The sequence below is a fragment of the Schistocerca nitens genome, chromosome 1 (assembly GCF_023898315.1).
Source record: "Schistocerca nitens isolate TAMUIC-IGC-003100 chromosome 1, iqSchNite1.1, whole genome shotgun sequence".
In the NCBI taxonomy this organism is placed as follows: domain Eukaryota; kingdom Metazoa; phylum Arthropoda; class Insecta; order Orthoptera; family Acrididae; genus Schistocerca; species Schistocerca nitens.
The window spans coordinates 63,322,871-63,345,604 of NC_064614.1; the positions used below are offsets into that span (position 1 = coordinate 63,322,871).

A 22,734-nucleotide genomic window follows, 5' to 3' on the forward strand; every position below is an offset into this window, starting at 1 on the left:
AACAGCTTGCACAGGATACGGTAGCATGGAGAGCTTCAACAAACCAGTCTCTGGACTGAAGACCACAACAACAACAACAACAACAACAGGTGTACGTATATTAGGACGCAGTATTCAACCTTGTGGAATTTCCCATTCACAAAAATATGTTTTGTGTACAACTGATGAATTACAAAGTACGTGTTGCAGCCTTCTTTTTGTTAAAAATGACGTTAGTGAACTGTTAGGAAAAGGGAACCCCTTAGTTTAGTGCTGGTGCTTGTTGCAGGCGGGGGTGACGCTGAACCACGACGCCGGCACGAGCGACGACAGCGGCCGGGCGTCGGAGCGCCTCAACGGGGCGTGCGCACCCCTCGAGAGGGACAGCTCGCACGACCGCCTCAGCGACGTAAGTACCACACTGTGCACATCACCTGCTGCAGTGCCCGATAAAGCCTGAAAAATTTCTCTCTGCTCTTGCTCTACATTATCTGCGGAATTCCTACTTCATTCACAAGCTCTGTAGTTAATTGACAACGTCCTGAACAAATCTACGGGTTTTCAGCACACTGACATGCGCCTGTAGAGTGGCGGTGCGGGGGAAAGAAGCTGCTCTTACCTAGCGCTGTGCTGGCACTATACGCGTGTGTACTGTTTGTCACAGTGTGGCACAGCACAGCACGGGACGACAATCGCTTGATAATGGCTACTGTGCACGCGAGTACGCTGCGGCGGTGCACAAAACATCCGTTACCCGAAGTCGACCGACTTCGGCCGAACCAGAGCTATGGAGATTACGTTCAGGGCTTTGTACAAGTAAAGTCGTACGGCATTGTTGGCTGAGAGACTCCGAAGGGCAGGTTCAGTCGCTTACTTGCAAAGGTTTTTCTTTCCCTCGCGCGGAGTCGCAGCTTCTCTTTGCGAAGTGTGAGTTGTGCGTTTAAGCATATCTGGTAAGTGTAGGTGACCGTAATGGATGTGTGTAGGGTGGTCTCTTGTCCGATGGAGGATGATGAAAGAAGGGAGAGGGTGAAAACAGATGCTGGCACTTATCCAACTCCTTTAGAATAGCACCAAGGGGCAGCCGAGCTTAAAGCCCCCATACGACGGACGAATAAGTGTCACTTGCTGTCAATTCGTGTCACACCTCGGAGATGTTTGGAATTTAATCCAGGGCATTGTCGGCAAAGTATGGTGCTGAGGAACTTCACTCAGCTACCCCTCCTCCTATTTGCCGTAAAGGCAAAGGTAAAGCACTAATAGCACGTGGCATAACCAGGCGGTTAACCATCCAAGTAATAGCGCCACCCAACATTGTTTAACTTCTGTCGTCTGACAAGAGTCTGTGTATTCAACGACGCAAGACCTTTGGCTAGGATAAACTGTAAACAGGTCATTATTAACGTGTCCACATAAACAGAATATAGAAATCCCTGCAATAGATTTCGTGAGGTAATCGCACTTACTCTTAAGCCATTACTGTTGTCAGTTCACTCGCCGTAGCCCTATCGTTATTTCATCGCCTTCCCTAAACTCGTAGGCAGGCGGAAGTAATGTCTTCCCAAATTGGTGTAACTATAAAATTTTGTTGTTGTTGTTGTTGTGGTGGTGGCCTTCAGTCCGAAGACTGGTTTGATGCAACTCTCCATGACACACTTTCCTGTGCAAGCCTCTTCATCTCCGAGTAACTACTGCAACCTACATCCTTTTGCTTTCTTGCTGTATTCATCTCGTGGTCTCCCTCTACGATTTTTAACCCCATCCCCCCCCCCCCCCACAACACACACACACACACACACACACACACACACACACACACACACGCGCGCGCGCGCGTTTCCCTCCAGTACCAACTTTGTGATCCCTTGACGTCTCAGAACGGGTCCTATCAACCGACCTCTTCTTTTAGTCATTTTATGCCACACACTTCTTTTATCCTTAATTCTGTTCAGTACTTCCTCATTGGTTAATGATCTTTCTAATCTTCAGTATTCTACTGTAGCATCACATTTCAAAACCTTCCATTCTTTTCATGTGTGAACTGTTCATCGTTCGTGTTTCACTTCCATACAAGGCTACGCTCCACATAATTCTTTCAAAAAAGACTTCCTAACACTTCAGTCTATATTCTGTGCTAACAAAATTCGCTTCTTCAGAAACGTTTTTATTTCCATTTCCAGTCTAAATTTTGTATCCTCTCAACTTCTGCCATCATCAGTTATTTTGCTGCCCGAATAACAAAACTCACTTGCTGTACTTCCTTTAGTGTTTCGTATACTAATACAGTTGCCTCAGAAGCACCTTATTTAATTCGACTACATTCCATTACCCCTTTTTTTGCCTTTGTCAGTGTTCATCTTATGTCCTCCTTTTAAGACACTGCCCATTGCATTCAACCGCCCTTCCATGTCCATTATTGGCAAACCGTGAAGTTTAAGTCGTAGGATCAATATTGCTGTGCGCGTTCCTACATTTCTGCGGAATCCAAACTGATCTTCCCAGAGGTCAGCTTGAAACGTCCCCTTTGTACAATTATACAAGACTGTGCTTATCCTGACACACAATATTTTTAGCGCAACGCAATCTGACTTTCAAGAATCCCTACAAAAGAATGGCCCTGACTAACATTAACCTATACGTTTCACAAATCACTTACCTCACAAAAATCTTGGTTACTCGAACTACTGCAATACAGCGAGCGCCACTACTGCCAGCTAAATAAAAGATTCAAACTACTGAAGGCACTAACTACTGATAGGCATAGTTAGCAAATGAAAGATTTTTAATAGAGAACAAACAATTTATTTACCTTAATAGTCATAATTGACATCCAGTCTTACAAATTTCAAAACTCCGCCATCTCTCTCCCCACATCCACCACTACTGGCGGCTCACCTCCAACTGCGCAACGCTACGCGCTGTTAACATCCAGCTGCCGCTGCCCAACACTACAATGGCAGACAACAATGCAAACTAGCCACAGACTGCACACAGCACAGCCAGTGATTTTCATACAGAGCGCTACGTAACGTTGCCAATAAGGAAACATAAACAGCCTACTTACAAGCTTCTACCAGTTTTTCCATTCTTCTTTAAAGATTTCGTGTTAGTATTTTGCAACTTTGGCTTTCTAAACTGATAGTTCGATAATATTCACATCTATCAGCAACTGCTCTCTTTGAAATTGGAATTATTACATTCTTCTTAAAGTATGAGAGTGTTTTGTTATACATCTTCTTTTTGTTATGGCTGGCTCTCTCAAGGAGATAAGTAATTGTGAAGGAATGTCAGTCATACAGGGGCTACGTTTCGACTTAGGTCTTCCAGTTCTCTGTCAAATTCTTCTCGCAGTATCACATCTCGCATCTCATCTCTGTCACATTTTAGACGTAATTATTTTTGCGTTCAAGTTAGAAGTGAACTTTCAGTTGAAAATGCTTTACCATCTTTCTTACTGTCTTAAAGCCTTTTTATAAGTTGTTGCTTATTTCAAAAGCACTAGTGGGCGCGCCTTCGAGAGCGTCAGAGCAAACAGCCACCATTGTTTTGCTGGAAGTGCTTCTTTTCCTTAAGTTCCAAGAGCGCATGACAGCTGAGTTTAGGCAAACATGTCAGAATTTAAAACGCTGAAAATGACAATGAAATTTAAATTAACTTCAAGTTATATATCTAGGAATGATAGGCAACATTAAAAAGTTATAAAGATGATCTTAGAAGTATGCAATTTTGCATTAATTGGGATCGAAGAAGACTTTTTGCTACCTTTTCACTACAAGAATCCTACGTTTTTACAGTCGTAAATCTGTCCTTTTTTTATTGACCTAAGGAAAAACACTAATTTTTGTCCAGATTTAATTGATCATACATAATAGCACGTTCCCTGCCGTAGGGGGTCTATAAAGACTTGACTAATAGTGTTGACATCAACCAAGCGAGCCAGCCAGCTGCGTGTTTCTTTATGACGGAGGGAAGCTGGGGAGTGTACAACTCCAGTGTCGGAGCACTTAACGAGGCAGTAGGAAGTCGGCAAGCAAAGTAGGCCGTGTGGCGCCGTAAAGAAGCCACTTTACACACGCGAGCGGTGCCGCCAGGTGTTTTGAAATCGTTTATTGAGGCTGGAGTGTCGCCTAACGAGGGAAAACAGGCTCTCCTAGCCATGGCAGCCGTGAAAGTGGACCGTAAACCGCATGCGAGGTTTCTCTCGGCCCGCCGCAGAATGTCACGGGATTGACTGTTAGTGGGTCGCCGGACGTGTTGTCCTTCTGCTGCACATCGGTAATTTAGTTATTTATAAAGCTGTAATTATTACCACGAATAAATAAAGTGGCGAAAATAGGTTTTTGTTTTGTGATCTCTCTGGTTTTCTGGGTGCGATTGACTTATAGTGTGCGTTCTGCCGAGTTGTTTCCATTTTAAGCTCAATTTATGTTCATATGCTTAGAATTTTGCTGTCATGCGTATCGCTGCCTGGACTTCAACCAGACTATGAACTATTGTTTGTAGCTAAGTCCGACTCCCGACGCCCACTACGTCCTTTGTTGCTCTCTCGTCTTTCAGAGCTCGGACTGATACTCCCTGAAACGAAAAATTCTCTCAGCGTCTGCCAACACTAGTGAATGTGATGGCCAGCGGGTTTGTAATCCAATGAACTGCGGACCGCCAAGCGTTATTAAAATTTAAGTAGCCGTCCATGTTTATTTGGTTCTCTGACTTTTTATTTCCATGAACATCTTAATTATGCAGTCCCAGAAACATGGCTTTTGCCCACGATACTGGTCTCATCAGATTTCATTCCATGACCATATTGGAGACTGTGCTCAGTGACAGCTAATCTGTTCAGCTGTTTCAGTCCGGTATGTTGTTGTTCTTGCTTGCGTCTCTCGTAGACTATTATGATAGTGTACCCAACTTACGACATGCCACATTCGCACAGAATGCGATAAACGGCTCTCGGAGAGCTAGATAGTCATATCGAAATATGAAAATAAAATTCACGCTTGCAGTGTTACTTTTAATTGAAAGTAACGCGTTTCACCTTGGTTAGACGTCATCAGATAGTGTAACTGTTTTGAAGTAAAAATAACTTGCAACCGTGAGTATTTTGTTTTCAGCGTAATCATGAAAACCGATTGCTGTATTAATCAGCCAACGATGGAGTGGAGTGAAGACTACCTAGGTCATCTTTAACGTTACAAAGAACACTTCCTATCGTAGTTGAAGGGAACGAAGTGCACTGGATATTGGGTTACCGAGGAAGAGGAGCCAAAAATCACTTATGTGTATATTTGTTTTTATGTAAAAGATGGTGTAGGTCCCCGAAAGCCGCGTGTTTATCGCATTGCATGCGAGTCGCACGGTAATTCGTTTTATGGATGAGTAGCATCTTTTCGTTTCGGCTTCTCTGGCTGCTTGCTACGAAACTGTGAGGCGCAAATTTCAGTGTTTATTAGGACTGTAGACGTTGATCTGCAAACAAAAAAAATTAATTATATAACTTTATTTCTCGTGGCAATAATTAAAACTGCTACTTGTCGTGCTCTGTGTGACAGTGCATGCTACTTTTCCATTACTGTGTACAGTACAGTCTTTTTAATAATGTTCAGATTATGATTTAGTCATACCCTTAATTGCTCCATTGTTTCCTTTTTGTTGCAGGCAAGCAGCCGTTGCAGCTCAGGAAAAGGCTATATCGTAAGTATATACACACGTGTATTAACAAGTCCGTTGATGTTTTCTGTCTATATCATAAATGAATAAGGGAGGTTCGCTGTCTTTTTGACGTACCTGTAGACTACACCGACCGTGAATAATGAACGCAGCCTTTGTTACGAGTCTGTATAGCACAGTACCTTCACAAACAAGACAGACAAATTAATAGCAGGTCTCACCTTGGGCTTAGTCTCATGTATTGTGTCGTTCTTCTCACCGCTCAGTAGTTGCGTTACGCTGGTAGGATTTTAAGAAGAGGTCTGATGGCAAGCTATTCACATTGGACTTTTGTTTTATTTACTTCCTAATATATAAAAGCCGCGCGGGGTAGCAGCGTCATGTCACGGTCCGGGCGGCTCCCCCTGTGGGAGGTTCGAGTCCTCCCTCGGGCATGGGTTTGTGTGTTGTCCTTAGTGTAAGGTAGATTAAGTAGTGCGTAAGCTTAGGGACCAATGACCTCAGCAGTTTGGTCCCATAAGACCTTGCCACTAATTTCCGGCGGGGTCAGGGATTGTCTCTGCCTCGTGATGGCTGGGTGTTGTGTGCTGTCCTTAGGTTAGTTAGGTTTAAGTAGTTCTAAGTTCTAGGGGACTTATGACCACAGCAGTTGAGTCCCATAGTGCTCAGAGCCATTTGCACCATTTGAACCACTAATTTCCAATATATAAAATGCAGTACCGAGCGAGGTGACTTCATGATTAGAACACCGGAATCGTTTTGGGGAGCCACGGGTTAAAAATTTGTACCGTAATTTAAAATTTATACTGTTTCCCTAAACTACCTCACGTGAATGCCAGGACAGTTACTAGTAAGATAATGGCTGCTCCCTACCGTCAGTCCTCTAAGACAGATGTAGAAATGGAAGAAAGCAAGAAGAGTTAAGTAGAAGTGAAAGAAATACCCACCACCTCAGGGCCCTCTGTCTCTGCTCTTCTACAGTAGTAGTGAGCAATCTTGGAACTGCCAGATTGATTATCCTGCAGTTCTCTGCGTCTAAGTATCTGCTATATGTAAAAGGAGATGCTATTAAAATGGGAACAAACTTTGGAGTGGCAGAGGTGTTTTGTAGGCCGCCGTAAGATTAGCGCGTGCGATGACTGCGGGCGTGCGGCACGACCGTGCAGCGAAACAGATTTGGGGCACTTAACGGCCCGGTATCTGCGGCGGCAGCGCTAATGGTACGGCTCCAGCCAGCCGGCTATTAGCAGATTAACGACCCCGGCTAACATTTTATCACTCCTGCGACGCTGGAGGGACATAATCCATATCCCACGGTCGCGGGAGCGCTCCGCAGCCGTTTCCGCCGCCGCAGGTAATTAATGCTCGGGTAATTGGCAGCCGTGGCGGGCACCACGCCCCTTCTCTCATCCACCCCCCCCCGCCCCCGCCCCGCCCCGCCCCTCACCGTGCCGCGCTGTCGCTCAGGTTGATGGAGTCTTCCTCCGATGAGCTCCACGGACTACGGAGGGAAGCTGAGAGCACGTCCGCCGCAGTTTACTGGCTCTTGGTCTTGTGCTGTAATATACTGCCTGCGCTTTTTCGCCTCGACTTGTCTTGACGTGACTTTACTTTCATTGCAGCAGGTTATCGCGTTCAGTAGGAATTACGTGACAGGGATTTTTACCAGTACCACAGCGAAATGAAGAGTAGTCCCCTTCATTGAAATCAAATACTGTAGGACGTACTATACGATGGTCAATTTCCTTTGACAATCAAAACTGTCTTCCTTATCAAAATGCTGCTAGACGCTCAGTTTAATTGGACGCGCGAAAAGGACAATTTGTTGTGAGCCATAATGCTTCCATACCGGATGTATGTTTACTTTACTTTCAATTTAAAATTGAACTCTCCGTTGTTAACCTTGAAGTAAAAATGTTCTGGTATTATTTCAGTAGTCACTTTGAGTTAAAACGTGACCTATTGGCGACCTCTACATCATCTTCGTCGTCAGGAGCAATTACTTCTCTTCACTGCCACCGTGGCTTGCCTTTACGACCACTACGAATCATAAAAAATTGGTCGTGATGTGCAGAGACGGCAACCAATTATTACTATTTAATATTTTTATTTCATCCCTTGGTCTCTCGATCATAAAGGTCATACTTCTGTCTTAAATCCTCTCTCTCATTATCTTCACCTATCACAACTGATTTTGCCGGCCGGAGTGGCCGAGCGGTTCTAGGCGCTACAGTCTGGAACCGCGCGACCGCTACGGTCGCAGGTTCGATTTCTGCCTCGGGCATGGATGTGTGTGATGTCCTTAGGTTAGTTAGGTTTAAGTAGTTCTGAGTTTTAGGGGACTGATGACCTCAGATGTTCAGTGCCATAGTTCTCAGAGCCATTTGAACCTTAGCCGAATCCAAATCAACCATGATACCCACAGATTGGCTCAAGGAATAAATATCACGTAACAGATATTCCATCTTTATAAATAATACAGCACATATGTGTTACCCTGCAACAACTAGTGCTTGCTCCGACGCACTACCATATAACACTGTGAAATACGAGTGACGTTCAATAAGTAATGTAAGATTTTTTTCTGTTTTCTGAAAGCAGATGGTTTTATTCAGGATTCCAATACATAATATTATTCCTCACTCTTTTGTCCGCAAAACTGTTTTTCAACATAATCTCCGTTCAGTGTGACAGCTTTTACGCCACCATAACGGGAGAGCTTTAATGCTCGCAGTCAATAACCTTCGCATCAGCAACCTACTGCTTCCCTCGGAGTGGCTCTTTCTTTCGCCAAAACAGATGAAAGTCGGAAGGTGCGAGATCAGGGCTGTAGGGTAGATGAGGAAGAACACACCTTTGAGTACCCCAATTGGCGGACGATATTGTCAGCACTACCAACGGGGACGTTCTGTTGCCCAGCGAGATGTTTGATTGTGGTCCATCGCATCTCGTATTAGGGTCCGCACGTTCGAACACTGCAGGATTCACAGCTGTGTGCGGCCGGACGGCACGCGGGACATCGGAGGGGTTTGCGCGACTTTGTTCGATGATGGACGGCGCGTCGCCCGAGGACTCACCGTGCTTTTGTTCACTGTCAGGTCTGCCTGCGCCTACGAATATCTGCGACGCTATGTTTCTCCCCCAAAAGAAACTCAGTGACAACTCTGTCTGGAACGTACCTCCGGTACGACGTCACTTTGAAGGCAACTTATACCGCCGCGATCTGTCGGAACTTTAGGTAAGTCTAGTAGCTGAAGCGAGAATATTACATTTTACCCAACCGTAATTGCCGAGAAAAGAATTTGTTGCAATGGCTATTGAACACCCCTCTTATTTTATGCAAACAGTTCGTCGCGAAAGAGAGACAACATATTATTGTTTACATCTAACAGTCGGACAAGTCTCCTTCCAGTCGGATTAAGGCGTTACGAGCTTGTCTGGTACATGGCCACCAAGACAGTGGGATTCAATTCCGGTTTTTAACTCAGTTTTAATTTGCAGTGATTTTACTTTTAACTGGAGAACCATGTCTTTAGTTTCTAATCTGAATTTAATTTTGAATAATCTCATTGTATACTGGGCGAAATAGTCAGTTGTAGCAATAGGTTCGCAGGCACGATATTTAATGTTTGTAGTAGCATTAAAAATAATAATACAAGGGAACCACGACGGCTGTACATTCTTCACGAGGCTTTGTGGGCACCAGAGACAATGATAATTATCAAAATACACTGCCGTCTGGCCCCAATAATTAAAAACTGCGCATCATGACAGCGTCCCATACGCGTCAGCGGACCCGTTGATAAGCATCATCAATAAATCCGCTTTCCGTGCAGAGAGCATTTCACTGCATTAATAAAATACGAATTTGCGGCAGCTAAATATTAATATATTATGGGATAATCTCTCGCAAATATCCGAGTATACGCGCAGTTTTTATGTCCCGCAGCCATCGCAAAATACGGCGGTTTTTTTCTCCTCCCCCCCTCTCTCTCTTCATTAATTAAATTTTGACGAAATTGCGGCTGTGCGCGACCGCGCAAGGGACGCCTTTCTGTTTTAATTTTGCGCTCTACCCCGGCCTGGATGGAGGGGGGAGGGATTCCGGCACAGACTGAAATTAATGCAAAGCGCTCTATTGTTAAAATATTTGTGACGGCGGCTTTTATATTATTCCTGCTTTTCACCGCGCGGCCGAGATACTTTTATTATCGGTTTGAAATCAATCTCGGCTTTCCGGCCACTGTAATCGCATCGCAGTGACGTAAACACGATTCCAAAATAAATGAATTTTCATGTGAGCCCGTTGGTTATTTGGCGCACTCCACAATTCGTCATTACCATTATGGTGCTACAGCGTTTGCGATTTGTGAGGGTTCGCTCCTAAATATGCATAAGTGGATGTACCGCCATGGAGGTTTATATCTGTATACTGAAGCATTTAGTTTTTAACACTCGTTTTAGCTATCCATTTTTTTTAAACTGAATCAACATGTACACTATTTTATTGTTACGGAATCGGTGTCATAGTCACACGGAACGAAAGAGCGAGAATCGGGTGACGTAGTTAAAACTACCACGACTTACAACTAAAATTAATTTCTAATTCTTCTCAGTGTGATCGCGTCATACGTAATGAAACTACCAACGTTTCGGCTGCTATTGCAGACAACCTTCGTCAGTGTGCGTTTTATTAATTACGGCATGGTCACACACTCCAGAAGCATTTGCTAAAAAAAAATGTGTTTCGATAAATGATTCTGTTTGAAGTTACTGTCTGTCTACTCCCTTTTACCATATATAACCCTCTTTTCTTTGGGCAGAAGGGTGAAGTCCTGTGTACACAATTTAAGGCCTGTTTACATTGGTGGAAAAAAAAGAAGTAACGCAACTAGTGTGCTATTTCTTCACATCGGCATTTTTCAAAAACAGTTGCTGAAAATGCTGAATAAAAATCTAAATGACGAGATTGGTCTTTGCGGTGGATGGAGACGAGTGAATGGAAATGTTGTGGAAATCGACGCTCGGTAGGACCAACAGAAACTGCAGCGTTTAGCTTCCCTAGGGAATTTTACTACATCAGCGTGAAAAAAGGTTTATTTCGACATGGAGCCAATGACACTTTAAGAAAATAAGGTATGAGAGGCTAACTGGAATGAAATATTGCATAAAAACATGCTTGCACTACGTACAGAATTGTTAATGAACAATGCAACAGTCGACCAAAAAAGTACTGTAATAAACGCTTTTCATCTGCACAAAGTCCCATTATTAACTTACAGATTTTCAGATGAAGTGTTTTTTCTTTTAATTCTGCTCCAAGGAGGATGGGCCGGCAGCTAGGTTGTTGACGTACAGGATATCAAATAATAAATCAGTACTTAAATATACATGTCTAAAACAGGCAGTATATTTACAGTGTGGAGCCGTTATTTTTATAGACAGGTAAGTCAGTGTCTTTTTCTTCGATACGTCGATACTTTAGCCGATATATTGAGGAACGATAATGATGTTTCCCACAAGCTCAAGTTACGTATTCGTGGATGTTGTAGCATTCGACTTCAGCACACACAAAATGTGAGAACTTGCAGTGCATCGATGCAACAGCTGATTTACGACTAAATCACGATCACAAATGTTGAAGTTACATGAAATTATGACCATTAATACTGTTGTCTAGGCGTCCAGAACAAGATAGGATAAACAAGTTTTCCACTCAGAAACGTTTTTTATGGTGAGTATTAAAATATCATTAAGATTGGAGAAATATTGTGCAAAAGTAAATTGTTATCGGATTTCAAACTGATGCTATGGAATATTGTTATTGTTATCAGAAAGATGTAGCTACTGGAAGCTCAGTAGAATTCCTTTTAGCGGAATATGTGTTACTACCTCTATTTTAAGTCTGATATCCGTCCGTAGACTGCCAAGCTTAAGCAAATAGTGACGTGTGTTTCACGGACCGTATACCTAGTGCCGTGTTGAAGTGGCAGAAGCCTGGCATGAGACATACAAGTCACATCTTTGTAGGTAAAACCTAAGGACGCATCACTGAAGCATGAAGAAGCTGTAGCGTAAACAACTGTAATCGCATATAAGATCTCTATGGCTTGGCACGCAGGTGAAGGAATTTTCTTTTTTCCGCTGACATTTACGGCTTCATATGAAACATAGTCGTCCAGAGAAATAAAAGAAGCTGTTTTGTGATCAACTCTACGTAATGGCAAGTAGCACAAGTTGCCATAGATCTTGTGTCAGCGCTTAATGTGCTCCGTGATGCTGCTGGCGGTGTTCACTCGGATACCCGTCCTGTTACGACGCATTATAAAGATACAGCCGCAGCCTTCGATGTGGCCGTATATCAGTGTAGCAATCGCGTTCCAGTTATGAGCTAGTTCTGGTACTCTTTACGACCCATTCATCCGCTGCAAAGTAGACAAAAAGACGCGCTTACTTCACTCCTTGCGATTCAGCATTTCTCTCTCTATCTGCAACAGGAACCATTTTCCGCACAGTATGTTGCTTAAATCATGGCAGTAATAAAGTCTTACGAAAAAAATCTCCCGATAATAATTCGGTCAACTTCTATGTAAGTGACCTATAAGAAAGGAAACATTGCTACGGTATGTAGATTTCAAGGCTCCAAGATTCGACGGCTTACGGATCAGGCATCCCTTAGAATGCAGAATAATTTTCATCCCAGGTATGAATTGCTGGTGTTGAATACTACAAAAAAAACGTGTCCAAACTCTGGAATAGTTCAGGAACTTAGGAATGTAACTAATAATTTTGCCATTTTGGGTCTGCCATGTATGTGTAAAGCCTATTCAGATATCTCAAACACTCAAGTTTTCTCTAAAAGTCGGAAGACGTGCTAATCACAAGTAATGGGCCAGGTTTATGCAGTTAGCAAACCGATTTCGGCAGTGGTCCTCAATTTCTCATTTGCTTACGACGTGAATCGTGTACTTAGGTCTTATTATTTGATTTTGCTCTCCGTGAAATAAAGCTAGAAAATGATTCATCTAAGCAGGCGACTAGGTCACCTTTCAGCTAATATCTCTCAAGAACGCTCACTGTCCCTTTAAGGGCCGGCCGGTGTGGCCGAGCGGTTCTCGGCGCTTCAGTCTGGAACCGCGCGACCGCTACGGACGCAGGTGCGAATTCTGCCTCGGGCGTGGATGTGTGTTGATGTCCTTAGGTTAGTTAGGTTTAAGTAGTTCTAAGTTCTAGGGAACTGATGACCTCAGATGTTAAGTCCCATGGTGCTCAGAGCCATTTTTCTGCCCCGTTAAGGGTTAATATTACAAAAGCGTCAAAGCACACGTCCAGGAAAAAACGAACCCCCACTTTGTGTAATAATATTATCAGTGCTTATAGTTACGAGTGTGCAGCCGTTTTCAAGTGAGTATACTGTAATCCGTGGAACCTACATATTTGGGTTTCAGTCAACTCGCATGTCTGATTATACATTGTTCAATATAGGGTAGGCCGCTTGCTAAAATTAACAACACGCCACAAGTGTTTCCTGAACAACAGTGACATAACATATCATTAACAGGTCTAAGACAGTACAGAGTCAGAAAATTTGCTTTGGGTGTGGATTCCATAGATTTGGAGTAAATGACGGGAAGGTTAGTGGAAGACATGTCACATCGACCAGTAGTAGTTGGATCGTGGTACGGAAGGCGCGACAGAGGGGGAAAATGGTATGGTCTCAACTGGTGAACGGACGTTAGAGTACGCTGACTGTAGTAAATACCTGGATATGAGAGGTCGAACTAGAAAAAGCGTTCAGCAGTGTAAAATAGTGCAAGATGTTTAAAAATTCTCGGAAAGGAAGGTATAAGCTATAAGGAAAGATAGCTAGTACAGAACGTGCACAAAAAGCCGGGAACGAACAATTAGAATTGGAGATACAAAACGAAGTGCTCGATTTAAAAAGGAGTAAGAGTGGGATGAAATCTTTAGCTCCTACTTTGAATCAGTACATCGAAGAAGCAGTGATGTAAATAAAAGAAAGGTTCAAGAAAAGAATTAAAATTCATATTGAAAGGTTCTAGGGAGTACAGAATGTGGTTTGAGAGTAAACTGAAAGAAAACGTAAGTAACGAGGAGTAGCAGAAATACGATTAGCGAGAAACTAACCAACAAAATTGGGGAAGTGAAAGAATTCTGCTATCTTGGAAGCAAAGAGACGGAGCTAGGAGGTCATCAAAGCTGAACAGCAAAAGCAAAGAGGGCATTCCTGGTGAAGTGATGTGTATTAGTATCAAGCGTTGGCCCAGATATGAGACAGAAATTTCTCAGAATGTAAGTTTGGAGCAGAAGCATTGTATGGTAGTGAATCATGGATTGTGCGAAAACCGGAAAAGAAGAGTGTCGAAGCGTTTTAGATGTGGTACTATAGAAAGGACGTTGAAAATCAGATGGACTGACGGGATTTAGAAATGAGGAGTTTGTATACATAATCGGTGAGAACATGTGGAAAACGTGGACAAAATGAAGGAACAAGATGATGGGACGTTTGTTAAAACATCAAGAAATAACGTCCGTGGTACTCGGATGAAGAGCTAGGCACTGGTTAAGAATTCGTTGTGGACCTCATCACATCAGACAGAAGATGGAGGAAAAAAACGAAAGAGATTGGAGTTGGCACCAAACGTGTCAACTGTTACTCAGTGCATGCACAGCAGGAACGGTGTGAGATGCTGTAGAAAGAAAACGACTGGAAAATCGGGAGTGGCCAGATAAAAAGGGCCTCACCCACAGACCTTTCGGAAGGCTCACGATGGAAGTGACCCTTGTCCGGAAAGGTAGTGGGAGAGGGGAGGGAGTGGTTACTCGGCTGTGATGACTCTAGTCGGCACACATTTGCCTGTAGATGACCACATAATCCGCCGCGCCGCACTGGGACAAAGCCCCCTGGAGACACGAGTACGTACCCACCGCTATCAACAGAGGCGTCCTCAGCTCAAACCGACGCCATCAGCGGCGCCCCCGCAACAACGGGAGAATATTGAAACTTTTACGCGGCCATAAATCCTTGATAACTCGCTATGAAGCTGAATGCGTTTTAGATGCCATTTGCGCCGTCTCCGCGTGCCAGATAGACCCTCTGGTTTCCCCCTCCCCTTTCCCCCACCCCCGCAGGCGCGGCAGTCGGAGAGCCATCCCCTCGTGTCTCGCAGAAGCGCGCAGTTTACCGCGGCTGCCCTTGCCGGAGCCTGTATAACTCGTAAAACTTTAAAGCCGGTGATTATGCTGTTTGTTAGGAATTTTTATAGGTGTTCCCATTTCCAGAGTCATGCATATTTCATCCCGCGGCCCGGTCTGCCGTTCCGCTGCCCCCGATCCCGTCGCAGCTCGCAGCTTCACTCCGTTCTCTTTTTTTTCCTTTTACGTTTGTTTTGGGCCTTCCTCGACCGCGGCGCGTTGGGCTCGGTTAGTGCGCCCTCCAGATAGCTCGTGAAATATTCGCGGCGCCCGCCCGCGGCCATTGTCGGCCCACGCGATCCGGCTAATGTAAATACGGCGCCAGAGACCGCGGGGCCGCATGAATAACCTGGCGACCGCTACCGCTCCCGCTGTTTACCTTACAATCGCGTATTCCCTTATCGCAGCCACTAGTTGGCTGTTTCCCGCGGCCTGTGTACCGCTGTGTGCTGTGGGACATCAACGGCACATTCGGAGTCCGCACAGTGTTCGGGTCTGCGCAGCCTTCTCTTTGTACTTTCTTCTCCCGCTTACCCTTCTTACCCTTTCACGTACCGCTCAGCCACGTATTTTACTTCCTTTACAGGGGAAAAATACATATTATTCGTGTGGTACATAATATCTGTACCCATCTTTCGGCCCCCTTCTTTATATGTTTTGTTTAAATGATATTTCCGCCATTTAACTGTACAAACTTCTTTAATGTGTACATACATACATACATACATACATACATACATACATACAAACATACATACCAATATTATGACTTCGCCCTTACGCCATTAACAAGTAGAACACCGAAAAACTTTTTCTATAAATGCATAGAGAGTGGGAAGTACCAAAATTTAACTTCAGTATGGCATTCCAATGTCAGATTAAATATTACCGAAATAATACTACTTACGTGTTGGGTATAACCAGACTTTGTTGAGTGAAGTCATCGTCAGGATCTATTGAACTGGGTATCCCAGAGTGTAATAAGTACAAAAATCACCAAAATGTACGGCAGACAGGTAACAAACATGTTTTCCAGCCATAGAACAACTGAGCCAGAGAATGAGCAACAGTACAGTAGTTACATGTACAGCCAATGCGGTCTGAAAATATACTATGAAAGTTACTGGTTGGCTGGTAGACAAAGATGAACAGCGAAGGTTGTATGTCCCTGTTGCGTAATCCATGAGCATGGAACGATTATAGATACAAATCAAATGGCTCTGAGCACTATGGGACTTAACTTCTGAGGTCATCAGTCCCCTAGAACTTAGAACTACTTAAACCTAACTAACTTACGGATATCACATACATCCATGCCCGAAGCAGGATTCGAACCTGCGACCGTAGCGGTCGCGCGGTTCCAGACTGTAGCGCCTAGAACCGCTCGGCCACACCGGCCGGCGACTATTTCACGACTGTATCGTGAATACCTGGAATTCGATGAAACATCAAATCTACGACATTGCTGCGGCCGGTAAAAGATCCTGCAAGAACGGGACCAACTACGACTGAAGAGAATCGTCCAGTGTGACAGAAGTGCAACCCTTTCGCAAATTGCTGTAGATTTCAGTGCTGGGCCATCACCAAATGGCAGTGTACGAACTATACAACGAAACATTATCGATATGGGCTTTCGAAGCCGAAGGCCCGTTCGTGTACCCTTGATGACTGCACGACAAAAAGCTCTCCTGGGCTCGTCAACACCTTCATTGGAGTGTTGATGACTGGAAACATGTTGCGTGGTCGGACGAGTCTCGTTTCAGATTGTATCGAGCGAACGGACGTGTACAGGTATGGAGACAAGCTCATGAATCCATGGACCCAGCATGTCAGCAGGGGATTGTTCAAACTGGAGGAGGCTCTGTAATAACGTGGGGCGTGTGCAGTTGGTGTGTTATGGACCGCTAATAAGTCTAGATAGATATATTAGAACAAACAAGTCCTCGGTCACAAATATTAAGTCAAAATTGACCAGGTTTCGAAGCTACTATGAGCGTCGTCTTCAGAATTAAACTAACTGTTCTAAAACATAATAGGTATATAAGACATTAATAAACTAAAGTGTGTACTGACTGGAAAGAGTTTTGTTGCAATCCGTGTTCACTCAGGTACGAGCAGCCCTTAGCGGCTCACCATCTTATCTTATTTACAACTTTTCATGACGTCGCCTTTCCGGCTTAGATTTTTTTAGAGTGTGGCTTGTAAGTACTGCATCTCTTTCCAGTTAGTACACACTTTAGTTTATTAATGTCTTATATCCCTATTATGTTTTAGAACAGTTAGTTTAATTCTGAATACGACGCTCATAGTAGCGTCGAAACCTGGTCAATTTTGACTTAATATTTGTGACCGAGGGCTTATTTGTTCTAATATAATTCTGACACGGTCACTGAACCTTAGCAGCTATGTTCAAAGTTTTTTAAGTCTAGATAGACTCTGACAGGTGACAAGTTCATAGGCGTCCTGTCTGATCACCTGCATCCATTTCATATCCATTGTGCATTCCGACGGACTTGGGCAATTCCAGCAGGACAATGCGACGCCCCACAGTCCAGAATTGTTACAGAGTTCTGAGTTTAAACACTTCCGCTGGGCACAAAACTCCCCAGACACGAATATTATTGAGCATATCTGGGATGCCTTGCCACGTGCTGTTCAGAGATTTCCACCTACTCGTACTCTTACGGATTTATGGATAGCCCTGCAGGATTCGTGGTGTTAATTCCCTCCAGCACTACTTCAGACATCAGTAGAGTCCATGCCACGTCGTGTTCGGCACGTCTGCGTGCTCGCGATATTAGACAGGTGTACGAGTTTCTTTGGCTCTTGAGTGTACATCCCAACATCTAGTGGCGTTACGCTCCTTTCCAACATAATGAGATACGATTTGATGTGTTACTAAGTCAAATTACATGCTTAAGGTTGGTGTGGATAACTACCAGTGACGTTGGAGGCGACGTTTCATTTAAATGCTAAGTGGAACATGGCGAAGTAGCAGGCGACCTCTTTTTTTTTTTGTGCGCCTCTTCGTCTCGTTTGGCTGTTAGGACCTACTTGCGTCAAGTCGCAGCCACGGTGGAGACAAGTTTGCCACATCCGTTCCGGCGGCGCGGCGGTATTCAGGAGAGACCTTGTAACCTCCCCACAACAAATTCGAAAGACTATATTTATTAGAAATGGATCCAAACGTAACCTTCCCGCAAAAATATTAATGACAAAGACAATTAAATAAAAGCTCGCTATCTGACTCAAGTACAAGTTCCCATTAAATAATGAACGCTAATTCCATGATAATGAAACTGTAATGATAACCTAAACTCAATTCAACCGAAAAGTCGGTCTTTGCCCTGTGCGAATTCAGAATAAATTTCTTACCTTATTAAAACTGCATGTCAAAATTCTGCTCTTATTGTTGGCTGCGGCTTGGAGGAAAAACATTGCAATTGCCTTTTTTTTTTTTTTTTTAAAAAAATTTTGTTAAAGGGAAATGGAGGGAATTTGAATGATTGTTTGTAAATTTGTTTTTAAATCCAAATTATTATTGGGGGCGATTTTTGAAAGTTAAATTACAATGAGTGGACCTTACATTATCTGATAAGCGCAAAGCTGCATAAACATTTATTTAATAAAATTATACCTTGTCCTGAATCTTGACCATCGCTGTGCCGACGCCCGCCGACGCAACTGCTACAGACATACTACTCTCCGCGACAGCTACCAACAGACTACTTTACGCGACTGCTCGCGACACACTACATTACGCGACTGCTACCGAGATACAACTGTACTGCACTGCGCTTCGAGCGCAACTGCTCTGGTCAGAGATTCTACAATGCCTCAGCATCGCTGCCGCACAACATACGTGTTTCATAACCCTCCACTGGGGGGCAAAAAATTTGGCAGCGATGGTGAGTCATTTGGACTTGCCATCGTAACAAATTTTTTATTTAATTAATTAACATTTACAAATTATTTGGGTGTAATACATGAATTAAATGTTGTGCGCATGCACTGATTACGAAACATTACAGACAAGAGAAAATATAAGTACTGAGCATATCAGCAAATCCGAAAAATGTATATACAAATTATTTGACAGATAACAAAGTGCAAAGACGAAATATATATACAATGAGTAACAAATGACATAAATCATACAATTGTACAGAAAAACACAAATCATGTTGAAAATGAGAAGAGTGCACAGGCACTGGAGTTCAGTTGAAAACATATTCACATAAGTGCACATGCACTGCAAATTTTTGAACATTTTCATAAGAAATAAACGCAAGTGTACAAAAAATCATCAAATCACAAAAAGTATATACAATATAAATGACAAGAGTGCACACATACTGCACTTCAAAACAAATCGAAAATGTCTTTAGTATTTTGACAACAAATGGCAAAAATCATGTCGACAAGTGACACAAGTGTACTCGCACTAGAGTTCAACAAATCGAGAAAAAATGTATAGGCCATGAACATAAATGGTGTTAGTAAAAAAATGATTTTCACTATTAGGATAGGAAAGGAAAGGATTGCATCATGGTTGTAGCACTTTAGTTTGCACATAGCTGCACTGAAAGTCCATATCTTTCCACAGAATCACAACTAAGTGATACAATCTGCAGTTCCGTTCCCAGAAGTATTTATCAGCGTATCAAGACAGTGAAACGTCGTAGTAGTATTCCATACTATCATTTGGCAGTATACCAGGTACACCAAACAGTGGGACCAGAATAACGTCTTCATCGCTTACGGTGGTGGACAGCATGTCGTGTCAACACCACGCTCTTAAGAGGCGGCACACAGTGCTCCATAACAAAGTCTTGATTAGTGATTACATAAGTAGTTTCTTCGCCTACAGTGGTGGACAGCATGTCGTGTCAACACCACGCTTTTAAGAGGCGGCACACCAACGTAGAATTAGTGCAAAAACCAAATATAGTGCTCCATGATAATGAGGATGGACAAGACAAATGGATGTTACAATAATTTCAGGTAGTTAGGTCAGAAGGTGAAGGACATTAACTAACACACAAGTCTTGATTAGTGATTACATACGTAGTTTGCGGTATCCATACTCTAGTCATTGAACATTTCTGTACCATGTATTTTAATATTACAGAACATGTTCATAAAAAGTCTTAATTATAGGCACTCAGTGGCCAGCAAGTATTGAATAGTATAAAACATTATTCATCATTCAGTATTCTTCATATCATTAAGAAATCATTATTAGAAATCAGTTAATTACAGTCATAGCCTTAATAATCATGGGCATAATAAGTAATTACATTAATTATGGGCACTCAGTGGCCAGCAAGTATTGAATAGTACAAAACATTAGTAGCATTAATAAGCATGGGCATTATAAGTTACATTAATTATGGGCACTCAGTGGCCAGCAAGTATTGAATAGTACAAAACATTAGTAGCATTAATAAGCATGGGCATTATAAGTTACATTAATTATGGGCACTCAGTGGCCAGCAAGTATTGAATAGTACAAAACATTAGTAGCATTAATAAGCATGGGCATAATAAGTACTCTCATTACAATAGATAGTGGCAATTATGTTTTGGTATCATTAAGAAGTCATTATTCAAGTGACATACTATTCAGAGCTGATCAGTGTTATTCAGAATTATCATAAACTAGTGACATTATCTGGGACTGTTAATACATTTTGTTTTTTCTGCTAGCAATGCATTGCTTTGGGTAATTATAAGGGAAAGCAAGAAGAAATAAGAGAAAAAATTGCTTCTAGGTTGTTCCTATAAATGAAAAGATTGTGTAACGTCATTCGTCATGAGTCAGCTGTAGCAAGGTTATCACATTTATAAATGATAGACACAAGTGGGCAAAAAAAAAAATGCAAGTACCAGAACAGGTATAATAAGTAACAAGTTTAGTAAGTATCATAAAAAGCTTCTCCTGAAAGAAAAATACAAAATGGATTATTGAGCTGAAAGAAGAAACGCAGACTATGCTGAAAAGTAGTGAACTTCGAATTAACAGGTAGTGAAATGTGTATAAAAATGTGTTCCATAGCTGTCCTTTCCAAAACCTTCAGTCATCCTACTACGCAATATAACACCTGCTGTCAAAGCAAACTGCAACAAATACTTAAATAACTACATAGCATAAATACATAACTTCAACATTATCCTCATCTGTAAAGAAAAAACTTCATTATTCATATCATCATAACTTCATCATTATCATCACCTGTAAACAAAAACTTCATTATTCATAGTACCATATTCTTCATCATTATTCTTCGTCAGCATTCATTATCATCTGCAAAAATCATTTCATTATTCATCACACAACTATTCCTAATCCCTAGCATATTTCATCACTTAAAACTAAAATGTGTAGTTCTGTCTGACAGCTTGCATCAATCGCTTTGTATTCTGAAAGAAAAAATTAGTTAAGACTGCTATTCTGCGATGTGTATAGTATATTCTTGTTAATGCTTGTTAATTCTGATCCATTTACTCGTCCTCATTAGTTTATTGCATCTTCTTTCGTTTATTCCGTAGGTGAAATTCCCATTTCTGTTTAATTCATTTCCTTTACGCATCATTTATTTCTGAAACTGATGAACAAAGATTAATGTCTTGCATTTAAATCATATACCCATTAAATAATGACTGGTTAATGGTGACACAATTAAGCATACAGCATAACATGACAGAAAACGTAATATCTCAAAGCATAGACAGTGTTTAAAGGCAAAAAGTGTACAGAGAATATCATAATGCAGCAGCAAAAAAGGAAAATGTAAAACAGTCACGATGTTGAGATATCATAGGGCAAAAATGTCAAAGTCAACTTGTGTGTGTTATACCTTAGCTATTTCATAATGTATACAAACAAAACAGGAAAACAATCATACGCAAAAAAAAAATGAAAAATGTGCACAGTCTGATGTGTAACGACAAGAAAAGCGACCTGCTAACCTTACCTTGCCGGGCACTTGCCAAGAAAAAATACGATAGTCATCAATAATTGTTCACATAAATATCTGGAAAATGTATTACAGTGTGATAACTCATTATGTATGTTCATTCAATAAACGCTTTAACATTGGAGATATGGTGATTGCCTTTCGATTTTCTAGTTCTCAGAGTTTCGACGTGTACAACATTGGGGTGAGGAATGCTACGAATCCGATATGGACCTGCGTACAGAAGTTCAAATTTACTGCACTTACCTTTTAATTTGCTGGATAAATAGTGTGTTCGTACTAATATCTTCTGTCCAACGTGAAAGTCTCGGCGTCTACAAACCTGTTTTTGCTGTCTTCTCCGGCGCTCTGCGGCACGTTTGATGTTGTTCAGCGCAATGTCAATTATTTCGTGGTGTCGTAATCGACGAGATGTAGGAAATGTTACTAATTCTTTAATTTTGTTTGGTGGTTCAACGTTTTTCAGTATAACATACGGAGATAGCATAGTGGATTCATTTGGAATGGAATTAATTACATCTTGGAATGAGTGTATGTGTGTGTCCCAATTAACATGTCTTTTGTGGCAGTATATTCTACACAGTTTGCCAATTTCTTTCATTAATCGTTCACAAGGGTTCGAAGAGGCGTGGTACTTGGATATATAAATCGGAGAAATGTTTCTAGCTCGTAACATGCGTGTCCATATAGCAGAACGAAATTGTGATCCATTGTCAGAAATTACTTTCATCACATGCCCTACATGAAATAAGAAATGCTTTACAAATGCTTTCGAAACAGTTTTAGCAGTAGCTTTGCGTAACGGAGTGAAGGTAACAAATTTTGAAGTGAGTTCAACAGCGACAAAGATGTAGCAAAAACCTCTATTAGTTCTCGGAATTGGACCAAAAAT

General features: G+C 42.2%; 1 protein-coding gene across 4 annotated transcripts in view; it reads left to right on the top strand.

The window, feature by feature from the left end:
- LOC126241267 (fibrosin-1-like protein) overlaps nt 1-22,734 on the top strand; it is a 739,110-nt gene that overhangs the window by 467,623 nt on the left and 248,753 nt on the right. For all 4 annotated transcript variants that reach the window (XM_049947992.1, XM_049947994.1, XM_049947995.1 and 1 more), the window contains exons 3-4: nt 269-388; nt 5,635-5,670. In XM_049947992.1, the coding sequence (XP_049803949.1) occupies nt 269-388; nt 5,635-5,670 (156 nt within the window). The remainder of the gene's footprint in view (nt 1-268; nt 389-5,634; nt 5,671-22,734) is intronic.